Source organism: Eumetopias jubatus, unplaced genomic scaffold (assembly GCF_037043125.1).
Source record: "Eumetopias jubatus isolate StellerSeaLion01/CBP00866 unplaced genomic scaffold, mEumJub1_p1.0 scaffold_3, whole genome shotgun sequence".
Classification (NCBI taxonomy): domain Eukaryota; kingdom Metazoa; phylum Chordata; class Mammalia; order Carnivora; family Otariidae; genus Eumetopias; species Eumetopias jubatus.
The window spans coordinates 139089255-139110386 of NW_028274809.1; the positions used below are offsets into that span (position 1 = coordinate 139089255).

The 21132-nt window shown below is 38.1% G+C and overlaps 1 protein-coding gene across 1 annotated transcript in view; it reads right to left on the reverse strand.

Moving 5' to 3' along the window:
- Positions 1–21132, reverse strand: part of GTF2F2 (general transcription factor IIF subunit 2) — a 150459-nt gene that overhangs the window by 59240 nt on the left and 70087 nt on the right. Inside the window, exon 5 of the mRNA XM_028103254.2 lies at positions 11389–11470. Within this exon, the coding sequence (XP_027959055.1) occupies positions 11389–11470 (82 nt within the window). The remainder of the gene's footprint in view (positions 1–11388; positions 11471–21132) is intronic.

Genomic DNA, 21132 nt, shown 5'->3' on the forward strand with positions numbered 1-21132 from the left:
TGGCAAAGATCTGTATAATTCTTGTGACAGTTCTCTGGCAGATGGTAATAATGTCTTGTTCAACAAAATATGTAAATCGCCATGATTCCTTGACAGACAAAAATAAAAACACTTAAGGAACGGTCACCTTTTACAAGTTTGTACAAAGACACTATATGGACTAGTGATGGTCCTAATCGTGGCTAAGGGAATTTGGCCACTTCCGTGGGTCACATTCAGAAGCAAGTTTTAAATCCTTGGAACAGATCTTCAACAAATGTAGGCAGGCCAGATCTACCCACTCGGCCAGCAAGCAGAGATGGTTGTCCTGGTGACAAGTCCCAACACAAACTAAAAGGACTACTCAAATTTTGTGTTTAGGGCCAACCTATACACGGTGTAATTTCAACAACTTTTCTTCCTTTCCCATTTAAAAAAAAATGTTCCCACTCAAATACCTTGAACAGGTAATCTACTGGCTATTATTCACATGTAGTAATAAAAGGTTTAAAATCAAATACCCAGCTTGACTGATGCCTATTCATTCTTAAAATGATTCAGAACTGAGAGAACAGAAAAGATCAGAATATGATAAAAAGTGGGTGCCTAAAGATAGACAGTACTAAGGGGGAAAGGAGTGATAAAAGGAGATGCCTGGATAATAAAGATAAACTTTCCCCACTTCACAGTTTTACCCAAGGTTAGCCCTGTTGATTTTCAACTGTGAGTGAACAAAGACAAATTGTGTACTGAGGTATTTTTATCCTGCAAAGCTGTGAGGCTTTGTACAAACACCACCACATGCCAGTACTGCTTCTCAGGACTTAGAATTTAAATTTAAACACAGCTAAATGCATTTTTAAAAGAGTATTAATTCTTAAGAGATTCATTAATCATGGTATAGCTATAAATCCGTAACTTTAAAATTTTGATGTGTCACTTATAAGAATTTACTGAACATAAAGCTGTTAGAACAAAGATAAATGAGATATACTCCCTGACCTCAAGAAACTCACTATCTAGTAGAGATAAATAAAAGTAATGAAAAGTAAAATAAAAAGCAAAATGTGATTAGTGGTTTATTAGAAAAAAGTGTAGCAGGAGATTGGTGGAGATGGTGATTATCCTACGTGGAGAAAAATGGTTGGTGACATTTCACATTTGAACTGAATCTTAAAAGGATAAATAGGGATTTGGCAAGCAGAAAACCAAGAACAGAGCACAGCAGACAGTGGGAGAAGAATGCAACAGGACACATCTGGGAAGCGTGAAAGTGACCGGTTTTGATACAGTGCACACTTGAGTTGGAATGGCAGAATACGAAGAGCCCGGAACCCCAAGGAACACCAAGAGAACAGGCAGAGGGGGTATGGAACTCCAAAGACAAGAGATGCTTAGGGTGAGACAAGACCCAGATACTCAGAAAGTCCCTCTCCTCTTTCTTCCAGTGAAAATGCCAGAGAACTTGAAAGAAAGAAATCATATGAAAACTTTGTTGTTTAATTATGCCAATGCGGGCGTGCCTGGGTGGCTCAGTCGGTTGAACGTCTGCCATCGGTTGAACGCCTGCCTTTGGCTCAGGTCATGATCCCAGGGTCCTGAGATCGAGTCCTACAGGGCAGGCTCCCTCCTCAGCGGGGGGCCTGCTTCTCCCTCTCCCCACTGCTCATGCTATCTCTCTCTCTCCCTCCCTCCCTCCAATAAATAAATAAAATCTTTATAAAAAAATAAAAGAAAAATTATGCCAATGCTTTGTATGTATTCCCAATAGCTTTTTACAATCATTTGGAAATCCTTCTTTCATCAGAATACTAAATCTTCAGGTGTAGTCCATAGCTCAAGGCTCGTGGAGGAAAGCTGTTCTGGCTCTTCAGAGGAAATGGAGGCATCCTTACCATCAATCTCCCTAAGATTTTTTTTTTTTTAAAGAAGATTCTTATCATGGACTAAGAAGTCTTCCTGCACCAAATAACATTCCCTATGAGGAACTGAATTAGTCTTTTAAAAAATTCTAGGTAAAACACCTTGCCTAGCTTTTTAGGGTAGTTTCATTATTGCACTGGTATTTTTGTACTTTTACTACAGCTATCTATTATAATGCATTTAAAAACTGTATTTAAATGATGACATCAGCCCCTTTCACATAATCCTTCACTTAAAGTGATAATTAAAAAGGAGGAGTACAGGGGTAACAGCATGCTTAAGGAAAAGAAGGCCAGCTGCCTTCTTGGGTTAGCTCTTCAGGACTTCCTATTCCCTGGCCCTTTAAAAAATTCTTTGATTAAAAAAGATATACAGTTCCACATTTTAAAAATCACACATCTGGGTGCCTTAGGACAGTCAAGCTGGAGAAAGACCCAAGAACATTAGAAGCAGAGCTACAGAACTGATGATGTTGAGGACTTCTAGATAAAGCATGGCTAAAGCCCACAATACCACTGGATTTTATGTGAGTCAATGAATTTCTTATATTTTTAAGCCAGTCTGCACTGGGTTTTCTGGTACCTGAAAATGAGAGTATCCTAACAGTATCCTGATGCAAGTATATTAATCATTAACCTCAATATTCACCAAAAACTGTTTCAAATGAGACTACCAGAAAGCTAAAATCTAGTATTACATTTCCCCGGTCATGAAATTATCTTTATAGAATTCTGAGTTGCTGTTATGACCTTAAATTTTATTGAGGATTAATAGAAAAATGGCTTTAATAAAACCATTTTTAGCTTATTACCGACTTTCTGTTTAATAAACTTCATATAAAAATTTACATGAAAACATTAACACAGCACCACTGTATGCCCAACTTTGGGTGGCTTCTGGGAAGCACGCAGAGTTTATGCTCAGCCATAGCAGTTTCACCTTGTCTAGAATTCCTGGTACTGTACATGGTACTGTACACATTTCCTAACTGCCAGCACTCTCATTATTTGACTCTAATCTTTTAGTTCCCATTTGAAAAGGTTAGCATTTCAGTGTATCCAGCCTATTCATATTGACCTTACATCCCAATTATATCTGGGACAGTTTACACTGCTGTCTCACTCAGGGTGTCATCTTCTCTGTTTAGTGGCTGCTTTCTTTCCCAAACGTATCCTGTTTTAAATGATAAATTATATGATTATCCTATTTGTCATTCATCCTGTATTTATTTTTTTAAAGATTATTTATTTATTTGACAGAGAGAGAGAGAGAACAAGCAGGGGGAGAGGCAGAGGGAGAAGCAGGCTTCCCGTGGAGCAGGGAGCCCGATACGGGACTCGATCCCCTGGGATCATGACCTGAGCTGAAGGCAGACACTTAAACCGACTGAGTCACCCAGGCGCCCCATCCTGTATTTATTTTTTAAATATAAAGGGACATAGTTGTAAGATAATCATCCTAATATATAAGAAAAATCACTTAAAATAATTATTCTTTATGAAATTTATATACAGAGAAGAGTCAAAATTACAAGTACTAAATATATCCACATACTGGTTTAAATGTGGTAAAAAGAAAATGCTTCAGTGTTGTAATTGCACTGAGCAAAAATTTTATTTGCAGAAACTTCTTTGGGCCTGAATCTAGTTCACCCACATGAATCACATCACCCACAAATTACATAAAGATCTACTGAGAGAGGAAGTCCTTTTCCTCTTCCCTTATAATAACACATTCTAAGACATCTTTTACCATAATATGTAGAAACATCAGGAATCTAGGTAGGTATAGCCTGGTAACCTCTCCCCAAGAAAGAAAGTGAATCACAACTTGCTTCCTACTATCTGGTGTCTTTGCACAGAAAAAAGCCTGATTTTTCTCTTCTCCACCTTTCCACAGTCTATGTTCTATTCCCAAAGAGAATGGCTTTTCTTAGGTTTTTGATGAAAGCCCACAAAATAATTTAAAAAAATAAGATAAATAAAAACTTTTGAGACAAGTATTTTTAGATGAGTTGGTGACATAAACATGCAGAAGTTAAAAAGCCACAGATTTTCCCATTACTAGGACTTTCCTACAAGAAAACACACATTAGGGTGACTGTCTTATCTTTATGTCCCTTTATATTTTAAAGAGTACAACATGACAGGGTGCCTGGGTGGCTCAGTTGGTTGGGCGACTGCCTTTGGCTCAGGTCATGATCTCAGGGTCCTGGGATCGAGCCCCACATCGGGCTCCCTGCTTGGCGGGAAGCCTGCTTCTCCCTTTCCCACTCCCCCTGCTTGTGTTCCTCTCTCGCTCTGTGTCAAATAAATAAAATCTTTAAAAAAAAAAAAAAGAGTACAACATGAATTATAAGTGGGGTGAATATATAATTTATCATTTGACTATTAAAAACAGCCTCAAGGGGGCCCCTGGCTGGCTCAATCGGTGCAGCATATAACTCTCGATCTTGGGGTAATGATTTCAAGCCCCATGGTGGACACAGCGATCAGTTTAAAAAAAACAAAACAAAACAAAACCCTCAAGATGCTTAAAGTTACACTTAATAAAACACAAATTAAATAATTTAAAAAAATTATTTAGAGAGGGAGAGGGAGGGAGAAAGGGAGAGGGATAGAATCTCAAGCAAACTCCTCACAGAGCACAGAGCCCAAAACACAGTGCTTGTTCCCAGGACCCCTGAGATCATGACCTGAGCCGAAATGAAGAGTCAGACGCTTAACCAACTGAGCCAACCATGTGCCCCATAAATTTTAATTAGTATATCAAATGTGAGTTGATATTGAATATATTTACATTTACCAATTCAAAATAAATTTCCTAATATCATTAGATCCAACCAAATTTATAGAGATAAAGAAAAAGTAATAGAAGGAGTGTAATATTTTTTCCCTTTTGTGTTTTAAGTTTTCTTGATGGCTAAATGGATGCTTGCGGATTTTATATTATGTGATGGGATTGGACAAAGGAAAATTACAGCATAGGATTAATTTCTTTCTTGGCCTGAATTTTATTGACTGAAGGGTTCACTTATTCCTCGTCTTGTTGCAATACTTATTTCCACCTTTATCTAAATAACAGAATCTTACAAATTAGCAGAATCTTACTTATATTTGATTAATATGGCAGTTATAATTCTCATAACATGTGGCTAATTCATCAGCTAAAATTTAATAGCAGACAGCTATAAGCACTTATTACTAAAATCAAATTCCCACTAAAGTAGCACTAATCATTCTTAAAGATTGTTGTATATAAATACAAAATACACTTTGTAAATATACCCATTTATATTGCTAAGAGTGTAGTTCTGCCACTATCTGCAAATATAATACAGTAAAAACACATTGGTTAAAGAAAAAAACGTCATTGACTTAGGGAAAGGTCTTCTTTGATAAAAAGGCTTTCTCTTCCAGTCCTCTGTAAATGGAAAACTATTTAATTCTAACTTTGTATTTTGAAAAACTTTTTGTTGTTGATGAAATGTTTTTGTATTTGTTTTATCATCACTTTCCCCTTCTCAAAGGGAGGTATGTATGTATGAATGTGCATGTGTGTGTGCACATACGCATGTGTATATGAACTGAAAAATCAATTGGTCCACGTTTCAAGTGCAGCTCTGAGTAAAAAAAAAATTAAAGAAGCTGAATGCTGCGGATTCCCACATTTCTATACCTAGTTTTGCCATTCCTTTCTATTTCAACCCAACAAATACTTCTGGGTATTTATCATTTGTAATGCACTATGCAAAGTGCTCAGAATACAAACAGGAAGGGAGTGAGAGAGTGAGAAAGAAAGAAAAAGAAAATATAAACCCACAGTCCCTGTTCTTATTAAGTTCATAATCTTGTAGAAGATGCAACCATGCACGCTTAAACAACAGAAAACAGACATTTATATGTACCGTTAAATAAATATGTGGGAATGTAGAAGAGGGAGCAGCAGATCCTAACTGGAGTGGGGAGTGGGGAATGGGGAGTGGAAGATACGAGAAAGTTTCACTGAGTAAGTAACACCTAGGTTGGTTTGAAAAGCTCAGAAGGATCCTGGCAGAAGGTAGATGAGGTATTCTACGTAGAGGATGCAGCATAAAACTTAAAAGTGCCCAGCACATCCAGGATAACAATGTGTAGTGTGATAGAACCAGCTGATGTCTGTCAAAAGGAGAACAGCTAAAAATAAAGCCAAAAAGTAAGGCAGATTATCCAAAAACTCAAATATCATTAAATGGAATCAGACAGTCAGAAGGAGGCCCTGAAAACCCTGGAACGTATGTGTGAAACATCCAGATGCTGGATATCTTAAGTACTGACCTGCCAATTCTGTTTTCAAACACTTCTACTTTGATGTCACCTCCATCGGGAAATCTGCCTTTCCATTTGATCAATAGCACCACCATATTTCTATTCCTCCTACTATATGGTCAGTAAATAGATGTTTTAGACAATCTGGTGTGTGTGTTTTCCTTCAGGTTCCAAAACTGTAAACTCTCTGGAGCAAGAACAGTAACTAGTGATGGGGTGTGTGTGTGTGTGTGTGTGTGTTTTCTCCTTCATGTTCAAAAACTGTAAACTCTATGGAGCAAGAACAGTAACTAGTGATTTTTTTTTAAATTGAGCCTTGGGGCTCCTGGGTGGTTCAGTCGTTAAGCATCTGCCTTCGGCTCAGGTCATGATCCCAGGGACCTGGGATGGAGCCCTGCGTCTGACTCCCTGCTTCTCCCTCTCCCACCCCCCTGCTTGTGTTCCCGCTCTCACTGTGTCTCTCTCTGTCAAATAAATAAATAAAATCTTTAAAAAAAAATAAAAAAATAAAAAGATAAAATTAAGCCTTACCTCAGTGATCACATTAGGCATGTGAAAATGTTGAATAACAATAAACAAAATACAGGTTGACCCTTGAACGGCACAAGTTTGAACTGCACAGGTCCACTTATACGTGGATTTTTTTTTTTTTTTTTACAGTGGAGTACCATAAATGCATTTCCTCTTCCTCTCTGATTTTCTTAACATTTTCTTTTCTCTAGCTTACTTTATTGTAGGAATACAGTAATAATACATATAAGATACAAAATATGTGCTAACTGTTTATTGGTTAAGGTTTCCAGTCAACAACAGGCTATTAGTTTTGGGGAGTCAAAAGTTATACGTGGAGTTTCAACTGTGGGTTGAAACGCTATCCCCCTTGTTGTTCAAGTGTCAACTGTACATGAGATACAACTTATGGCTTATATTACTTTCCTATTTTGATTAATTTACCCATCAGTACTCTTCTTGCAGTTTAAGTACTTTCTGCTTTTTTAAGTTTGAATGTAAACTGTCAACCAGGATTTACATTAAAATGGACATGGGAATTATAAGGCCTCTCCTATCCCTCTCCCTTCATCAGTCTGAGGATTCATAACAGAAATGACACAGGCCACAACACAAGAGCCACCACCATCAGTCTGGTCCTAGAGAAATCCCCTGTCCCACAACCACTTAAGTAGGAGATGAGTTCATTAAGTCCTTGTCTTTCTCAAAACCTTGTCTTTTGTTTCCCTTCTGACTAGAACCACTTTGTTTAGTCATTTAGACATTTTGTACCTGGGTTATTACATCAGCCTCTAGCTTATCTCCCTGCATTCAGTCTTACATTATGGCCAGGATGACCTATCCAAAACAGAAATCCCTTTGCTTTCCATAGAGCTTAGAATTCTTCAGTGCTCCTTAACAGCCAAAGCACAGAGTCCAAATTTCTTACTAAAGCATATTAAGACTCTTTAACAGATAATTTAGCAAGAATATAAAGTTCTTTAATATTTTAAACCTTATCTCCTGCCATTTATTCACTCAATAAATACTTACTGACCACCTACTACATGTCATGAACTATTCTTTAAAAAAAAAAATTTATTTGAGAGAGAGAGAGAGAGAGAGCGAGCACTGGTTGTGGGGTGGGGGTGGGAAGGGCAGAGTGAGAGGAAGAAGCAGACTCCCTGCCAGAGAGCCAGATGCGGGGTTCATCCCAGGACCCTGAAATCATGACCTGAGTCAAAGGCAGATGCTTAACCGACTGAGCCACCCAGGCACCCTGTCATGAACTATTCTAAACACTTGGGGGGTGTGTGTGTGTGTGTGTGTAAGTGAACAAAATAGATGACTGTGTGCATGCACACACATACACACCAAAGAACCAACCACAGAAGTTTAAACTAACACTAGGGCAAAGTGGGCAATAAATATAAGTAAATTATATAGTATATTAAGAGTGACATGGTCTATAAGAAAATACAAGTATAGTCAGGGAGGCCTTTTGGAAAAGTAGAATCTGAGAAGAGACTTGAAAGAGGCAAGGAGTGAGCCATGTATTTATCTGCAGAAACGATGCTCCAGGCAGAAAAGAAAATCTGGTGTAAAGGCCCTAATATGGAAGTGCCTCGAGTGCTCAGGACTGTTGGGAGCTCAGGGTGGTTAGAGAAGAGTAAGTAAGGGGGAGTGAGGGGAGAGGAGGTAAGGATGGGGAGAAGTGGGAAGGAGTAGGAGGGTGATCACATAGATCCCTGCAGAGAACTGGAAGGACTCGAATTTTACTCTGAGTAAGAAGGAAGCCCTGCATGTGACCAGTGAGCAGAGCAATGGCATGACGTGACAGATTTTGGAAGAACGGCTCTGACTGCTGTGCTGGCAGCAGATGGGGCAGGGACAGAAGGAGGAACGCTACTAGGAGGCTACTGCAGTGACCTAGGTGAGACTTCATGGCAGATCACATGGGTGGTGAGAAATGGTCAGACTGCAGATGTGTAATACTTTCAAGGTACAGTCAGTAAGATTTTTCTGGCACACTGCATGGGAGTGTGAGAGAGGACTCAAGAATGTCACCAAGATTTCTGGACTAAGGAAACAGGAGAACAGAGTTTGTACTAACTCAGATGAGAAAGACCACTGGTAGAGCCGGTTTTGGGGGAAAGCCTGGGGGAACAGTTTTTCATATATTTAAAATGTTTATTGGACATTCAACCAGGTTTTTGAATATGCAAGTTTGGAGCTCAAAACAGAGGTCTAGACTGGAGCTTCTGTTTGCTCTGCCTCAAACAAATCCCGCATTCCAGGCTCGCAGAGCTACACAGAGGTCCCCAATGTCTTCCCCAAGGCTTTATGCATGCATATCTCTCTCTGTTTAGAATGTTCTTACTCCTGTCTTTCTCCACTTGGTCAAAAAAAATCTCAGGGCTCATGACATGTCACGGATCATCTGTTTTATGAAACTCACATGATTATCATTCTCCTGAATCACCTGTTTCCTTAAGTCACTTAAGTAACTGAAATATGTAATGGCTGGTCTCCTAGCACACTCAAAAGACTAAACAATTTTTGTATCTTTTTTTTTTTTAAAGATTTTATTTATTTATTTGAGAGAGAGAGAATGAGAGCCAGAGAGCATGAGAGGGAAGAGGGAAAGAGGGAGAAGCAGACTCCCTGCCGAGCAGGGAGCCCGATACAGGACTCGATCCCGGGACTCCAAGATCATGACCTGAGCCGACGGCAGCTGCTTAACCAACTGAGCCACCCAGGCACCCACAATTTTTGTATCTTTTGGTAAGAAGAAAAAGCAGCCATTTCATTAACACAACAGGCAACTTGCCTAATCTCATCATCAGAAATCTTTAGAAACCTTTAAAGAAAATTAGGACCACAAAAAAAGATCTTGGCAAGCAGCTCAATAACCAGATTTTGCATTTTGCAATTTCAGTGGTTATTTGAAGAAGGTAAGTCTTCAAAAACACACATTGTCTGATCAACTTTATAGGCTAAACACAAAGAGAGAAACACCTCCTGCCTGTGTTCCAAAGTTATTTTCAGTTATAAAAAATTTTCATTTTGATTATCATCCTTTTCCTTGCCCTGGGAAGCCATTTAAATGAAAAGAATTACTGGACAAGAAAACAGTCTTTTTGTTTCCTTCCTGAGAGACACACTCTAATCTAACTGAGAAAGGAGGGATATTAAAAAGATGATGTGACATTAGAGAGGATCCAGCTCAAGCAGCCACCTTTTTTTTTTTTTTTAAGATCTATTTATTTATTTTGGAGGGGGAGCATGTGCGCATGCATGGCGGGGGAACAGGGGCAGAGAGAAAGGGAGAGAGAATCTTTAAGCAGACTCCATGCTGAGTGGGGAGCCTGACGTGGAGCTCGATCGCACGACCCTGAGTTACCACCTGAGTGGAAACTGAGAGCTGGATGCTTCACTAATTGTACCACCCAGGTGCCTCTCCAGTAGTCACTTCTATCTGTGAGAACACTGATATCCAGGCAGGCTACTGCTACCAACTGAACAGTGTAATCCCCATTATGAGCCCTGTATAGCTATAATGTAAGTTCCGTGAAGGCAGAGAGTTTTGCCTGTTTTGTTCACTACTCTTTCACACAGTTAAGTGCTGAGTGAATGAACAAACTTATAATTCTGAAGTACACAGGGTTGAAATACATTCAATATAAAGTATAAAACAAAGGGTGCCTGGCTGGCTCAGTCGATAGGGCACATGACTCTTGATCGTGGGGCTGTGAGTTCAAGCCCCACAGGTGGTGTAGAGTGTACTTAAAATAAAAAATTTTTTAAAAAGCCTTTCTTCAGGATTTAAAAAAAGTGCTCTTTTATTTAAAGTCATAAAATTTGGAGTATCAAGAATTTGCAATCATCAAATTAATTACAAAATGCTGACCATGTACAACAGTGGGGAAGGAGAGACCTTATGTGAAATCTCTAACAAAGCAGTAAGTTTATAAAAAGTTCTCTGTAAATCAAGAGAAAAGGATGATATTCTAGCAACTATACTTGCTTTATAATGTAGAGTATTTCAGAAATGTTCATTATGGGAAAATTACAGTCTTTAAAAATAAAATAGTACAAATACCTTATTACAGGTCTTTAAAAAATCAAGATCTATAAAGATGATTAGAAAAAGAAGTATAAAAAGTCTGACTCCAGGTTATATTAAGAGAGTAGCTTCAAACATCCCAAATAAACAGGCCAGGTTCTGAAAGTTCCCTTGCTAAAGAAACTCTTACTTAGGGTTTTTTTTTCTTTATAATTGAAGTATAATTGACATATACCATTATATTAGTTTCAGATATACAACATAATGATTTGAAATATATATACACTGCAAAATTATCACCGTAATAAGTCTAGTTAACATGTCACCATATTTACAAATTTTCTTCTTGTGATGAGAACTTTTACGATCTATTCTCTTAGCAACTTTGCAATATGCAAAACAGTAATATTAATTATAATCACCATGCTGTATGTTATATTCCCTGGACTTATTTATTTTATAACTAGAAGTTTGTTCTTACTCAGTTTTAAAACAAAACAGCCTTTGAAGAAAACACTTTCAACATAACCACAGTTTTCATACAGTGAATAAACAATCTAATATATGCATTTCAATCCCCAAAAGGAATTATCAGGTATTATTTTCAAGTTAAAGAACACTAACCTCTTTAATCTCATGTAGTTTTCACTGGCAGCAGGTCGGCATTCAGCTCTTTGTACCACTATTCCTTCCAATGAAAGTTTATCTTGAATGGAAAAGAAAAAAAAATTAAATGTATTCAGAGATAACACTGATCATTTTCAAGAATTTACTTTGACATAGTAGCCACAGTAATGATGATTAGAATTAAATGTAATAATAAAAACCAAGGAAACTTGTAAGTTTATAGTAGCATCATTAGTCAGAATAGAGAAAAACCTTACTCTTGGCTAGTAAAAAAACTGAGCTTGTCAAGTTTGTTTACAGGGCTGCTGCAGCCCCTTGCCAATAACAACCTTTATATACTATCTCTTTCTAAAGAGGGTGGCCTAATAGGGCATAAAGTCAAATTTCAAAAATGTGAAGGGAGTGGAGACTACATATCTTTGGCAGAGAAGTAACTTCTGAAAACCCAGCTAGTCTAACCCACTAAAATCAAAGATAATATATATCTGTATGTGTGGGTGAGCGCACACACACACATGTATGCAAATAAAATTCTAGGATACACTGGGACTAGAATAGCTAGTCTAGAAAATACTATAAACTGGGCAGGTCATTGTCTAGGCTCTACTGTGTACCAGTTCTGCCTGCTAGTTGCTCTGACTTCTATTTTCCAGCAGATTTATTAACTTGGGTATGTCCAAATTAGAACTTTAACTGCTATGGATATTTGTCCAAACAGAAGGGCAATTTTTCCTACCATTAGTAAGAATTCTTATGGTGACCCTGACACAAAATTCAAGAGAAACCGAAAAGGTAAACAAAAGTTAGCACTTACTACATGACTACTAGGCACCAAACATTGTGGTAAAGTCACTTTACAGACCTTATTTTGATAGTACATATATTATCCCATGATGGCACCAGCTCTCCTACAGTCTGGAAATGTACAACTATGGTTAGGAAGTTATGGTTCAGTCTTAATTCCATGAGAATTCACCCAGGTTTTGAGAAGAGATTCAGGAAATCCTTTGGCTCATCAGCAATGCATTTAGGATTCATCTCTTCAGGGCAAACGACTTCATGCATTCCCCTAACATTAACTAAGTGCCTACTATGTAAAGGGCACCATTTAAGTGTTTGGAATCAAAGATGAGTAAGACATGGTACTCTTTTCAAGAAGCATACAGTTTGTCGGGGGGGGGGGCGGGGAGATGCAGATAAACAGATAAATGGACCAAAATGTAGAGTGCAGATAGTACCACACCCACATGATTTATATTAGAAAATCTTCCTAATGGTGACTGTTCTTGATTTTGTCTCTAAAGTCCAGGAGACTCCTTACTGTAGCCCATAACTCTGAATGCATGTGTAATCCAATAGTTGAAGAGTCCCTCAATGCAACATATGCAACAAATCTCAAGTACATGCTATCAGAGTTCTGGAAAAAGCAATGATGAGAAACATGCCTACCTTATACCAAAACGTCAGGAAGGAAACAAAGCCATAATTATTTTATATTAAATTTAAATGTCTAAAAATAATTTCCTCTTGTTAATGAATTTAGTAAGATTGAGATTAAAATCTGAATTTCCCAAATCTTATATTTGAGTTTGTCTTTCCACTGAAGCTGAAAGTTCTATCTATTAATGAATATGGCCTGTAATAAACAGCAGTGGTGTGCAAATGGGTGCTTTCAGATGCCTTTAAGGTATAATGCAGTATTTTAATACCTTTCCCCTGAACTCTTAAGCAATGTTTTGAAGAAGAAAAGAAGCATGATTAGTGGAAAGAGTATGAAAACATTTTCCAATGAGGCTTTAAAAAGTGTGTGAACGCTTTAAATCTTGAATAGGAGCACTTTGTTGGCCCAGTTTAAAAGACCACAAATACTTGAAACCCATCAGGAATAACACAGATGAATAAAACATGGCTCCCATCCTTAAGGAGTACAGAGTCTAGTGCAGCCATTCAAATGATTTCTGTGACAGAGATTCTTAAAAAGTACTGAGGGCCCCCACTGAGCTTTTATGTGGGTTCGTATCTCTTGCTATTTATCATATTAGGAAATAAAACTAAGAAATGTTTAGAAATCAGAACTGAAAAAGGCAAAAAGTCTTGGTATTATTATGAATAATAGTTTTGATTTTATAGACCCCTTGAAAAGGTCTCAGGAATCCCTCTACCCAAGTGTCCAGATCACGTTTTGAGAGCTGCTGGCCTAGTAGGAAGCTATGACAGGTATATAAATCATTTTAATACAGGAGAATCACTTTTAATAGACCTCTGCTTACCCCACTTCTAGGTTACCAACGCTCTCAAGTCCCCTCTTTTAAATACAGTGACAGATGCCCATAGCTTGCCCATAGTGGGTAGTTAGGTTCATCTCTAGTACTCCCACACACTTCTGCTCTAACTATATTAGAACTTGTTTATGCTAGTTTTATTGTTAGTAATTATGCAATTCGATTATATATTATATAACCCCATTAATTATGAGTACCGGGGAAGGAGATGTTTCTATGAAAACCAGGCTTAATGCTTTGGCAAGACTTAATATAAAAGTAAGTTGCTAAAAAAAAAACTGTCAAAGTAGGTACTGGAGAGATAACAGGAGACTAGAAGAGAAACATAAAAGTCTAGAAGGATTCTGCATTCGTGTTGTTTCCATGTCTAAATTCTTGCTCCTAAGAAGCCAAAATTGTAAATCTAGATTACGGGTTGCATACTCCCAAGAAAGAGAAAGCAGATGCTCAATCGGCATATTATAGTGAAATCAAAGGCCTTATCCTACATGTACACTGGTAGCTAAACATACATCTTAACCCTTAAGGTAAAATGTTTAAGGCAGTAGGAATGCATATTAATATCATTTTATGATACTCTACTTTGAATCTACCTGACAGACTACGGTTCTTCCCTATGGGCTTGTGGGACTCCACTGCATAAAGAAAAATTTTTTAAGGGTTGTAAGACAGACACACAGGTGAGACAGAAGGACACTGAAGGTGGTGGGAACAGAGTGAACAATAGCTTTTGTCTCCTCCCTCTTTCTCTGTGTGTGTTTATCCCTCTCTCTGAATTTCAAACTAAGGGACCCACACCAGAATTGGATTCTGGGAAATATTCCAGAATCTTTTCTAAATTTTCTCTCCCCTCCACCCCCGCCTTTTTTTTGCTAGATCCATTTACTTACTGGTTTCTGTTACTTGTAACCAAAAGAATCTTAATGAGTATGAACACACACCACTGGTAATAGTATTTTATTTATCTATACCCTATCGCCTACTTTCAGAAAAAAATTGAGAGAAAATTTTAAAGGGCAAGTATACAAAACACATACCATAAAAAAAAAAAAAGAAGAGTTTCTAGTTCTGATTCTGTCTCTAAATAGTGATAACATTTTGGCAAGTCTACTTCATATCTCTCAGCCTTGGCATCTACATAATGAAGTTACTGGGATATCTCAGATCTAGTTCCAATTCTCTTTCACTTAAAAATCTGGCCTTCTCTTCCAACTGGAGATGTTTTATCATTTCATTAGTGTTTACTTTGCACTTATATTTTCTAAAAGACTTAGATATAATTAAATTTTCTTTAAAGAGAAATTAGAAACTTTCTGGGAACAACAACAACAAAATGTCGAGAAACCTCTGCTCTAAGCTAGACCTTCCTGCTCAACTGAGATAGACTATGTTGAAGAAGTCAAGAAAAATAACAGGCACTTTTTACAAGTTTAAAGGCATGCTTAGTTGAAACAAGTTATAGTAATAAACAAGCAGGGAGGGTGTTTATTAGCATTGGCATGTAATTAATGATAGCAGGTATGTTGGGCATCAGGAAATTATAGGCATTCATTTCCACAAGGCCAATCTGGATCCAGTTCAACGTGGAGGCCTTTAAGAACACTTCCAACTCCAGTTAAAACACAGATAAGTGGGCTAGGACCAAGACTTTGGACTGTTCCTTATAACTTTTGAAGCTACTTGTGGTTCTCGTTTATATCACATCTGTGTCTATCATCTGGAAAATGACTGAAGAAAAAATATTTCCACAGAGCAGGTGAATTTAAAAGGTAAACCATTTTTAATATTCCTACTAGTTTCCAATCTTTTCATTTAAAATCTTTTCATGTTAGTTTTTTGCCTGTGGCAAAAGGCCTATCAATATAAACTACTTGGCATCTTAACAAACCAGTTAGGCAAACTTGCAATCTCTTTATTATTAAGAAGGTGATCCTTATTCTAGTCAAATTTGTGAACTGATTTTCTAATCTCCATTTAACCTTCAAAAACTTTAGGAATAAAAGATCATGTTCAGATTTCAGTAAGACTACAGGGTTACATGGTTATTTACCTCAAAAGTAACAAATGAGCAATCATATACATATTACCCAAAGTTATCTCTCTATGTAATATGTTTTCATATAATAATTCAAATTACAAATATGCCTAATACACTGGAAGTTCCCAATTCTTTTTTTTTTTTAATTTTATTAAGTTATGTTAGTCACCATACATCACTAGTGAGGGGGCAGAACTGGAAGTTCCCAATTCTAACCAAATACTGAAACCATATTTTGAGGACTAAACCTAAGATTTAGAAAACATCTCAACTTCCTCACTCATAGTACTACTCAACTGTTCACCTATGGACTAGAAGAAAGAAGGCTGTATTACATTCCTATACAAGGGACACTGTAATGCTGATAAAAAAGTATCTGTGATTGACAAGAGTGGTTGCCCAGGAGTAGAGAGAAAACTGGTTAGCTAAAGTACAAAATCAAAGATGAAGGCCTTGGGGCACCTGGGTGGCTCAGTCGGTTAAGCCTATCTGACTCTTGATTTCGGCTCAGGTTATGATCTCAGCGTCGTAAGATCGAGCCGCATCAGGCTCCAGGCTTAGCGGGAAGTCTGCTTGAGATTCTCCATTGCCCTCTACCTCTCCCTGCACCGCCCCCACTCTCTCTTTCTCTCTCAAATGATAAATAAATCTTAAAAAAAAAAAAAGATGGAGGCCTTAAAGGCACAAAGGAATCTGGACTGTTCTATCAGTCTACAGAAGCCATAACAGGCTTAATTAAAGAAATAACTTAGTGAATGAGCCTCTTAAGAACAAATATTTTTGTTTTAATGTTTACAAAGCAAGTCCACAAGTTATTTATTGCTCCTCCCATACGTCAGATTACAGTGTCCTTTATGATTGTTACATCATATATATAATTAGCCAATACAAAAACCTCTTTTTTTTAAAGATTTTATTTATTTGAGAGAGCAAGAATGAGAGAGAGAGAGAGAGAGAGAGAGCACATGAGAGGGGGGAGGGTCAGAGGGAGAAGCAGACTCCCCGCTGAGCAGGGAGCCCGATGCGGAACTCGATCCCGGGACTTCAGGATCATGACCTGAGCCGAAGGCAGTCGCTTAACCAACTGAGCCACCCAGGCGCCCAATACAAAAACCTCTTGAATACAGATGTGGGCATGACATTTTAATGTATAAACAGACATAACCCCTAATCTCAAAGTTGCTTTTAAGAATAAGGGGCTGGATAAAACCTGGAAATAAAATACAGCTTTATAAAAAACATGAAATAATGCTGTGTTGTAATAATGGAAAAGGGCAGGAAAATCCTAATACCATAACATTTTATTTTAGTTAGACTTTCCTCAAAGGGTGCAATCCAGCTTTGGCTGCTGCACTTGAAATTAGGGATAATTTAAAAACAATAGCAAAAGTGATTAAATGGATAAGAAAAACAAATCCTTCCAGGAAAGATTAAGTCTCCAAAGAGAACAGACTTTCACTATAATGCTCTACTATTAAATAGTGCCAAACACTGTACTGGTTAAGATGAGTGATACCAAGGAAGAAAAATACAGACCCTTGCACTTAGAAAGACTGCAATATATAGTTGAGGGATACGATATTAATGAAATACTTATAGACGATCCAATGGCACATATTTTTAAATCAACTAATATGATTCAAGTTTCATTAATTTCAGCTTCAGGAACTCCTGTTCTCTTCACTATGTTTAATTGGTAACAGTAGTGATGCCATACACTAGTTTAGTTCTTTATGAATTTCAAGATACTTTGTTAAGTATCCTCACAACTACAGGGTAGAAATTATGTACCCACCATTAAGAACTCCTCTGAGATAAGTTCCCTTTCCTGAACTCATTGATTTCCTTAATATGGTGGTTCTTCAACTCTGCTTGATCATTAGAATCACCTGGGGAGCTTTTTAAAAACTACTGGGCCCAAAGCCAGAGATTCTATTCTAACTGGCTTGTGAGGAGGGCAAGAGATGGTGGTGTTTTTATGTCAGTAGATAATTCTAATACGCAGTAGCCAGAGTTTAAAACTGCTGCCCTAATATTGTTCCTCACCTCCAGGCCCTCTTTCTTCCTCTCCCTGCATCTCTATTAATTTTCTGGTGGTATGAAGATAGTAGAGCTCACAGAACTGCTCAAATATTTCATCAACTCTAAGACAGCATCAACTATAATATACGTTATTTTATATGCCACTAAAACAAACCACTGCCATGATTTTAAGACATAAGATTTTAGAAATGTTAGGGCACCTGGGTGGCTCAGGCGTTAAGCGTCTGCCTTTGGCTCAGGTCATGGGATCGAGCCCCACATCGGGCTCCCTGCTCGGCGGGAAGCCTGCTTCCCCTCTCCCACTCCCCCTGCTTGTGTTTCTGCTCTCGCTCTCTCTCTCTCTGTCAAATAAACAAAATCTTTAAAAAAAAGATTTTAGAAATGGGAAAAAATGTGCAACCCAGAAGGCTTCTCCGTCCCTAATTTACAATCACTGTACTCCCTAAGAAACTGCACTTGCTCCAATGAACTATCCTACCCTGTCCTACTGCTCAGGCCCCCGTCTCTCTCCTCCACACACCTCCCCATACAGACCCAAGAGGATCTAAAGAAAAAAGGATTAAAAAAGGAATGGTGAGTGGAAGGGCACAGCACTTAGGAAGAGACCTTTTTGGTCATGGACTTCTTTCTTTTTTACAGATTTGTTTATTTGAGAGAGAGTGCACAAGCAAGGGGAAAGGGCAGAGAGAGAGGGATGGAATCTTCAGCAGACGCCCCACTGAGCGGGGAGCCTGACAGGGGGCTCCATCCCACAACCTGAGATCATGACCTGAGCCAAAATCAAGAGCTGAAAGCTTAGCCCACTGAGCCACCCAGGCACCCCTGGTCATTGATTTCATAAAATATTACCTTTACAAGTTTTCAAAGTCATGTCCCTCATTTTAAGATTGTAGACAGTGGTTATTAACATTTTAAAAATATCTTCTTTCCAAGGCGCCTGGGTGGCTCAGTCGGTTGGGCGGCTGCCTTCGGCTCAGGTCCTGGAGTCCCGGGATCGAGTCCCGCATCAGGCTCCCTGCTCGGCGGGGAGTCTGCTTCTCCCTCTGACCCTCTTCCCTCTCGTGCTCTCTGTCTCTCATTCTCTCTCTCTCAAATAAATAAATAAAATCTTTAAAAAAATAAAAATCTTTAAAAAAAATCTTCTTTCCAAAGAGAAGGCAAAATTCCATTTTGCCAAACAGCACTATAAAAATGAGTTCTATACAATAATATAATTGCAATGTTCATTTGATGGCTCATGAAAATGCTTTGCTCTGTCCTCATCTGGTTACAACAGAATTTTCCAGTGAATAATAATGCATGGGTTACCCTCAAAAAAGAGAAAATTCATTTTAAAAAACTTAAATGACTTCTGCTTATGCAATTATAAAACACTGCTTTCCCTGAAACACTTATCTCACAAAGTATATTTAAAATATAAATTGATAGGATTTGTAAGTTGTTTTCAAAGTCATCTCTGTAATTAATGAAAAGCAAAGCAATGTGGGATGGAATTTTGCTTGAAGTTCTCACTTATTCCGTCATTTTTATTTGTGCTCCTTTTAATACATAGTGCTTTATTCTTTTCTATACTCACAAATGAGGCTTAAAGGTTTGCCCATATAGCAAAGATTCCTGGGCTTCTCTGAAGACTCAGTTCAGCACTACAAAACATTCACAAACATATTTATCTGACTAGAATTACCTAGCCACATCACCTTCCTATCAGAGGTTATATCCAAAGATTCCTAGGGGGATTCATGTACCCTGCATGGTTGTTTAGATACTGTGGCCAATCAGCTCCATAAGGCAGGGGAGGCAGCCCTTGTATTAGTACAATCCCAGTACCAGACAACATCTAATGCAGATGATTTTGTATTTCGAAACTAAACTAAACTTTTGGCATTCAAACAGAATTAGATTAACATGGAAAAATCCTTGATTCTTAAAATGTTAATACATTACACTGTAATTTATTTTTATTTTCAATTAATTTTTATTTTTTAACACAGAGGCTAAAGTAAAATAGTCATAGCTGAATATGGAAACAAATGTTTCTCATATTAAATGCTATTAACAGGAGACTATGAAAAAGAGGTAAGCCACACATTAAAAAAGAGAGACTTACCTTGTGAAAGCCACAGTTCAAAGCAAAGAGGAATCAGAGGACATAAAAGATGGCCAAGGGTTAGCCAGATTTGGGAATATGAACAGATTAAATTATCATCATGGAGTCAGGTAGAGGTGGGCATCATATTCAAGTGAGAAAGACAGACCCAGATCAATAAGCTTGAAAAAATGTGGCAAAGTCCAGGACACAGAGTGCCAGATTTAAGTAGAAATTGACAGCAGCTGCACTGGCTGTAGTTGCTTTTACTTTCTTTCTAAGGTAATGGGAACTAATCTTTTTTAAGAGATAGGCAGAACACCTGGAGATAAAATCAACCAAAAAGATCTGGTATAGGTGGAGACTGTGGAGGCAGAAGCACAATGTTCCTATTTTATTTTATTTTATTTTTTTAAGATTTTCTTTATTTATTTGAGAGAGTGAGCGAGAGAAGGGTGTATGGAGAACACGAGTGGGGGAGGGGCAGAGGGAGAAGCAGACTCCCTGCAGAGCAGGGAGCCCAAGGTGGGGCTCGATCCCATGACCCTGGGATCATGACCGGAGCCAAAGGCAGACGCTTAACCGACTGAGCCACCCAGGTGCCCCCAATGTTCTTATTTTAAAGGCAGCTCCTAAGACCAACCCTATTCCTTGAAAAGGAATGTTTGAATTTCATAGAGGAGTGATATGTTGAGCTTAAAGGGGGATCATCAAATCTTGGATCTTCCAACCAAGAGAGATTACCTTCTTGGTGAAGTTCTACTTCCTTCCATGGCATATAAATGAAGCAAGCATATATTATGAGGATATCCTGTGTCAATCATGGCAACGACAATGATCTCATTTTCCATCAGGAGCTGGTAGATAAGATGGAAACTCCTCCCACTGGCCTGGAGTAAGTTCTGCCTCATGCAGGTAGTGGAGGATTTAGCATCATCATATTAGTGGAAGATTTTGCTAGAATTCGTTTAGGCACTGGGCCTAACTAATGGATTGACTTATACCAAGAACGTAACAATGGTACTGTTTAAATCCTCAAAGTTGGCTCTTTTATTTGTGTGATTATAGATGTTTAAGATAAAGGTGCTCGAATTCTAATAAAGGTCTAGGGTGCTGAGTGAAAGCAGGGCCCCCCTACCCTTAAAAAACAAAAAGCCTTCTGTCTGCAAAGGAGACACAATCCTCAAGTCCAGTGGTCAAGTGGATCTAAGTGAGCTAATCTTTGACATGTGGGTTAAGCCTTTTTTTTTTTTAAGATTTTATTTATTCATTTGAGACAGAGATAGAGCAAG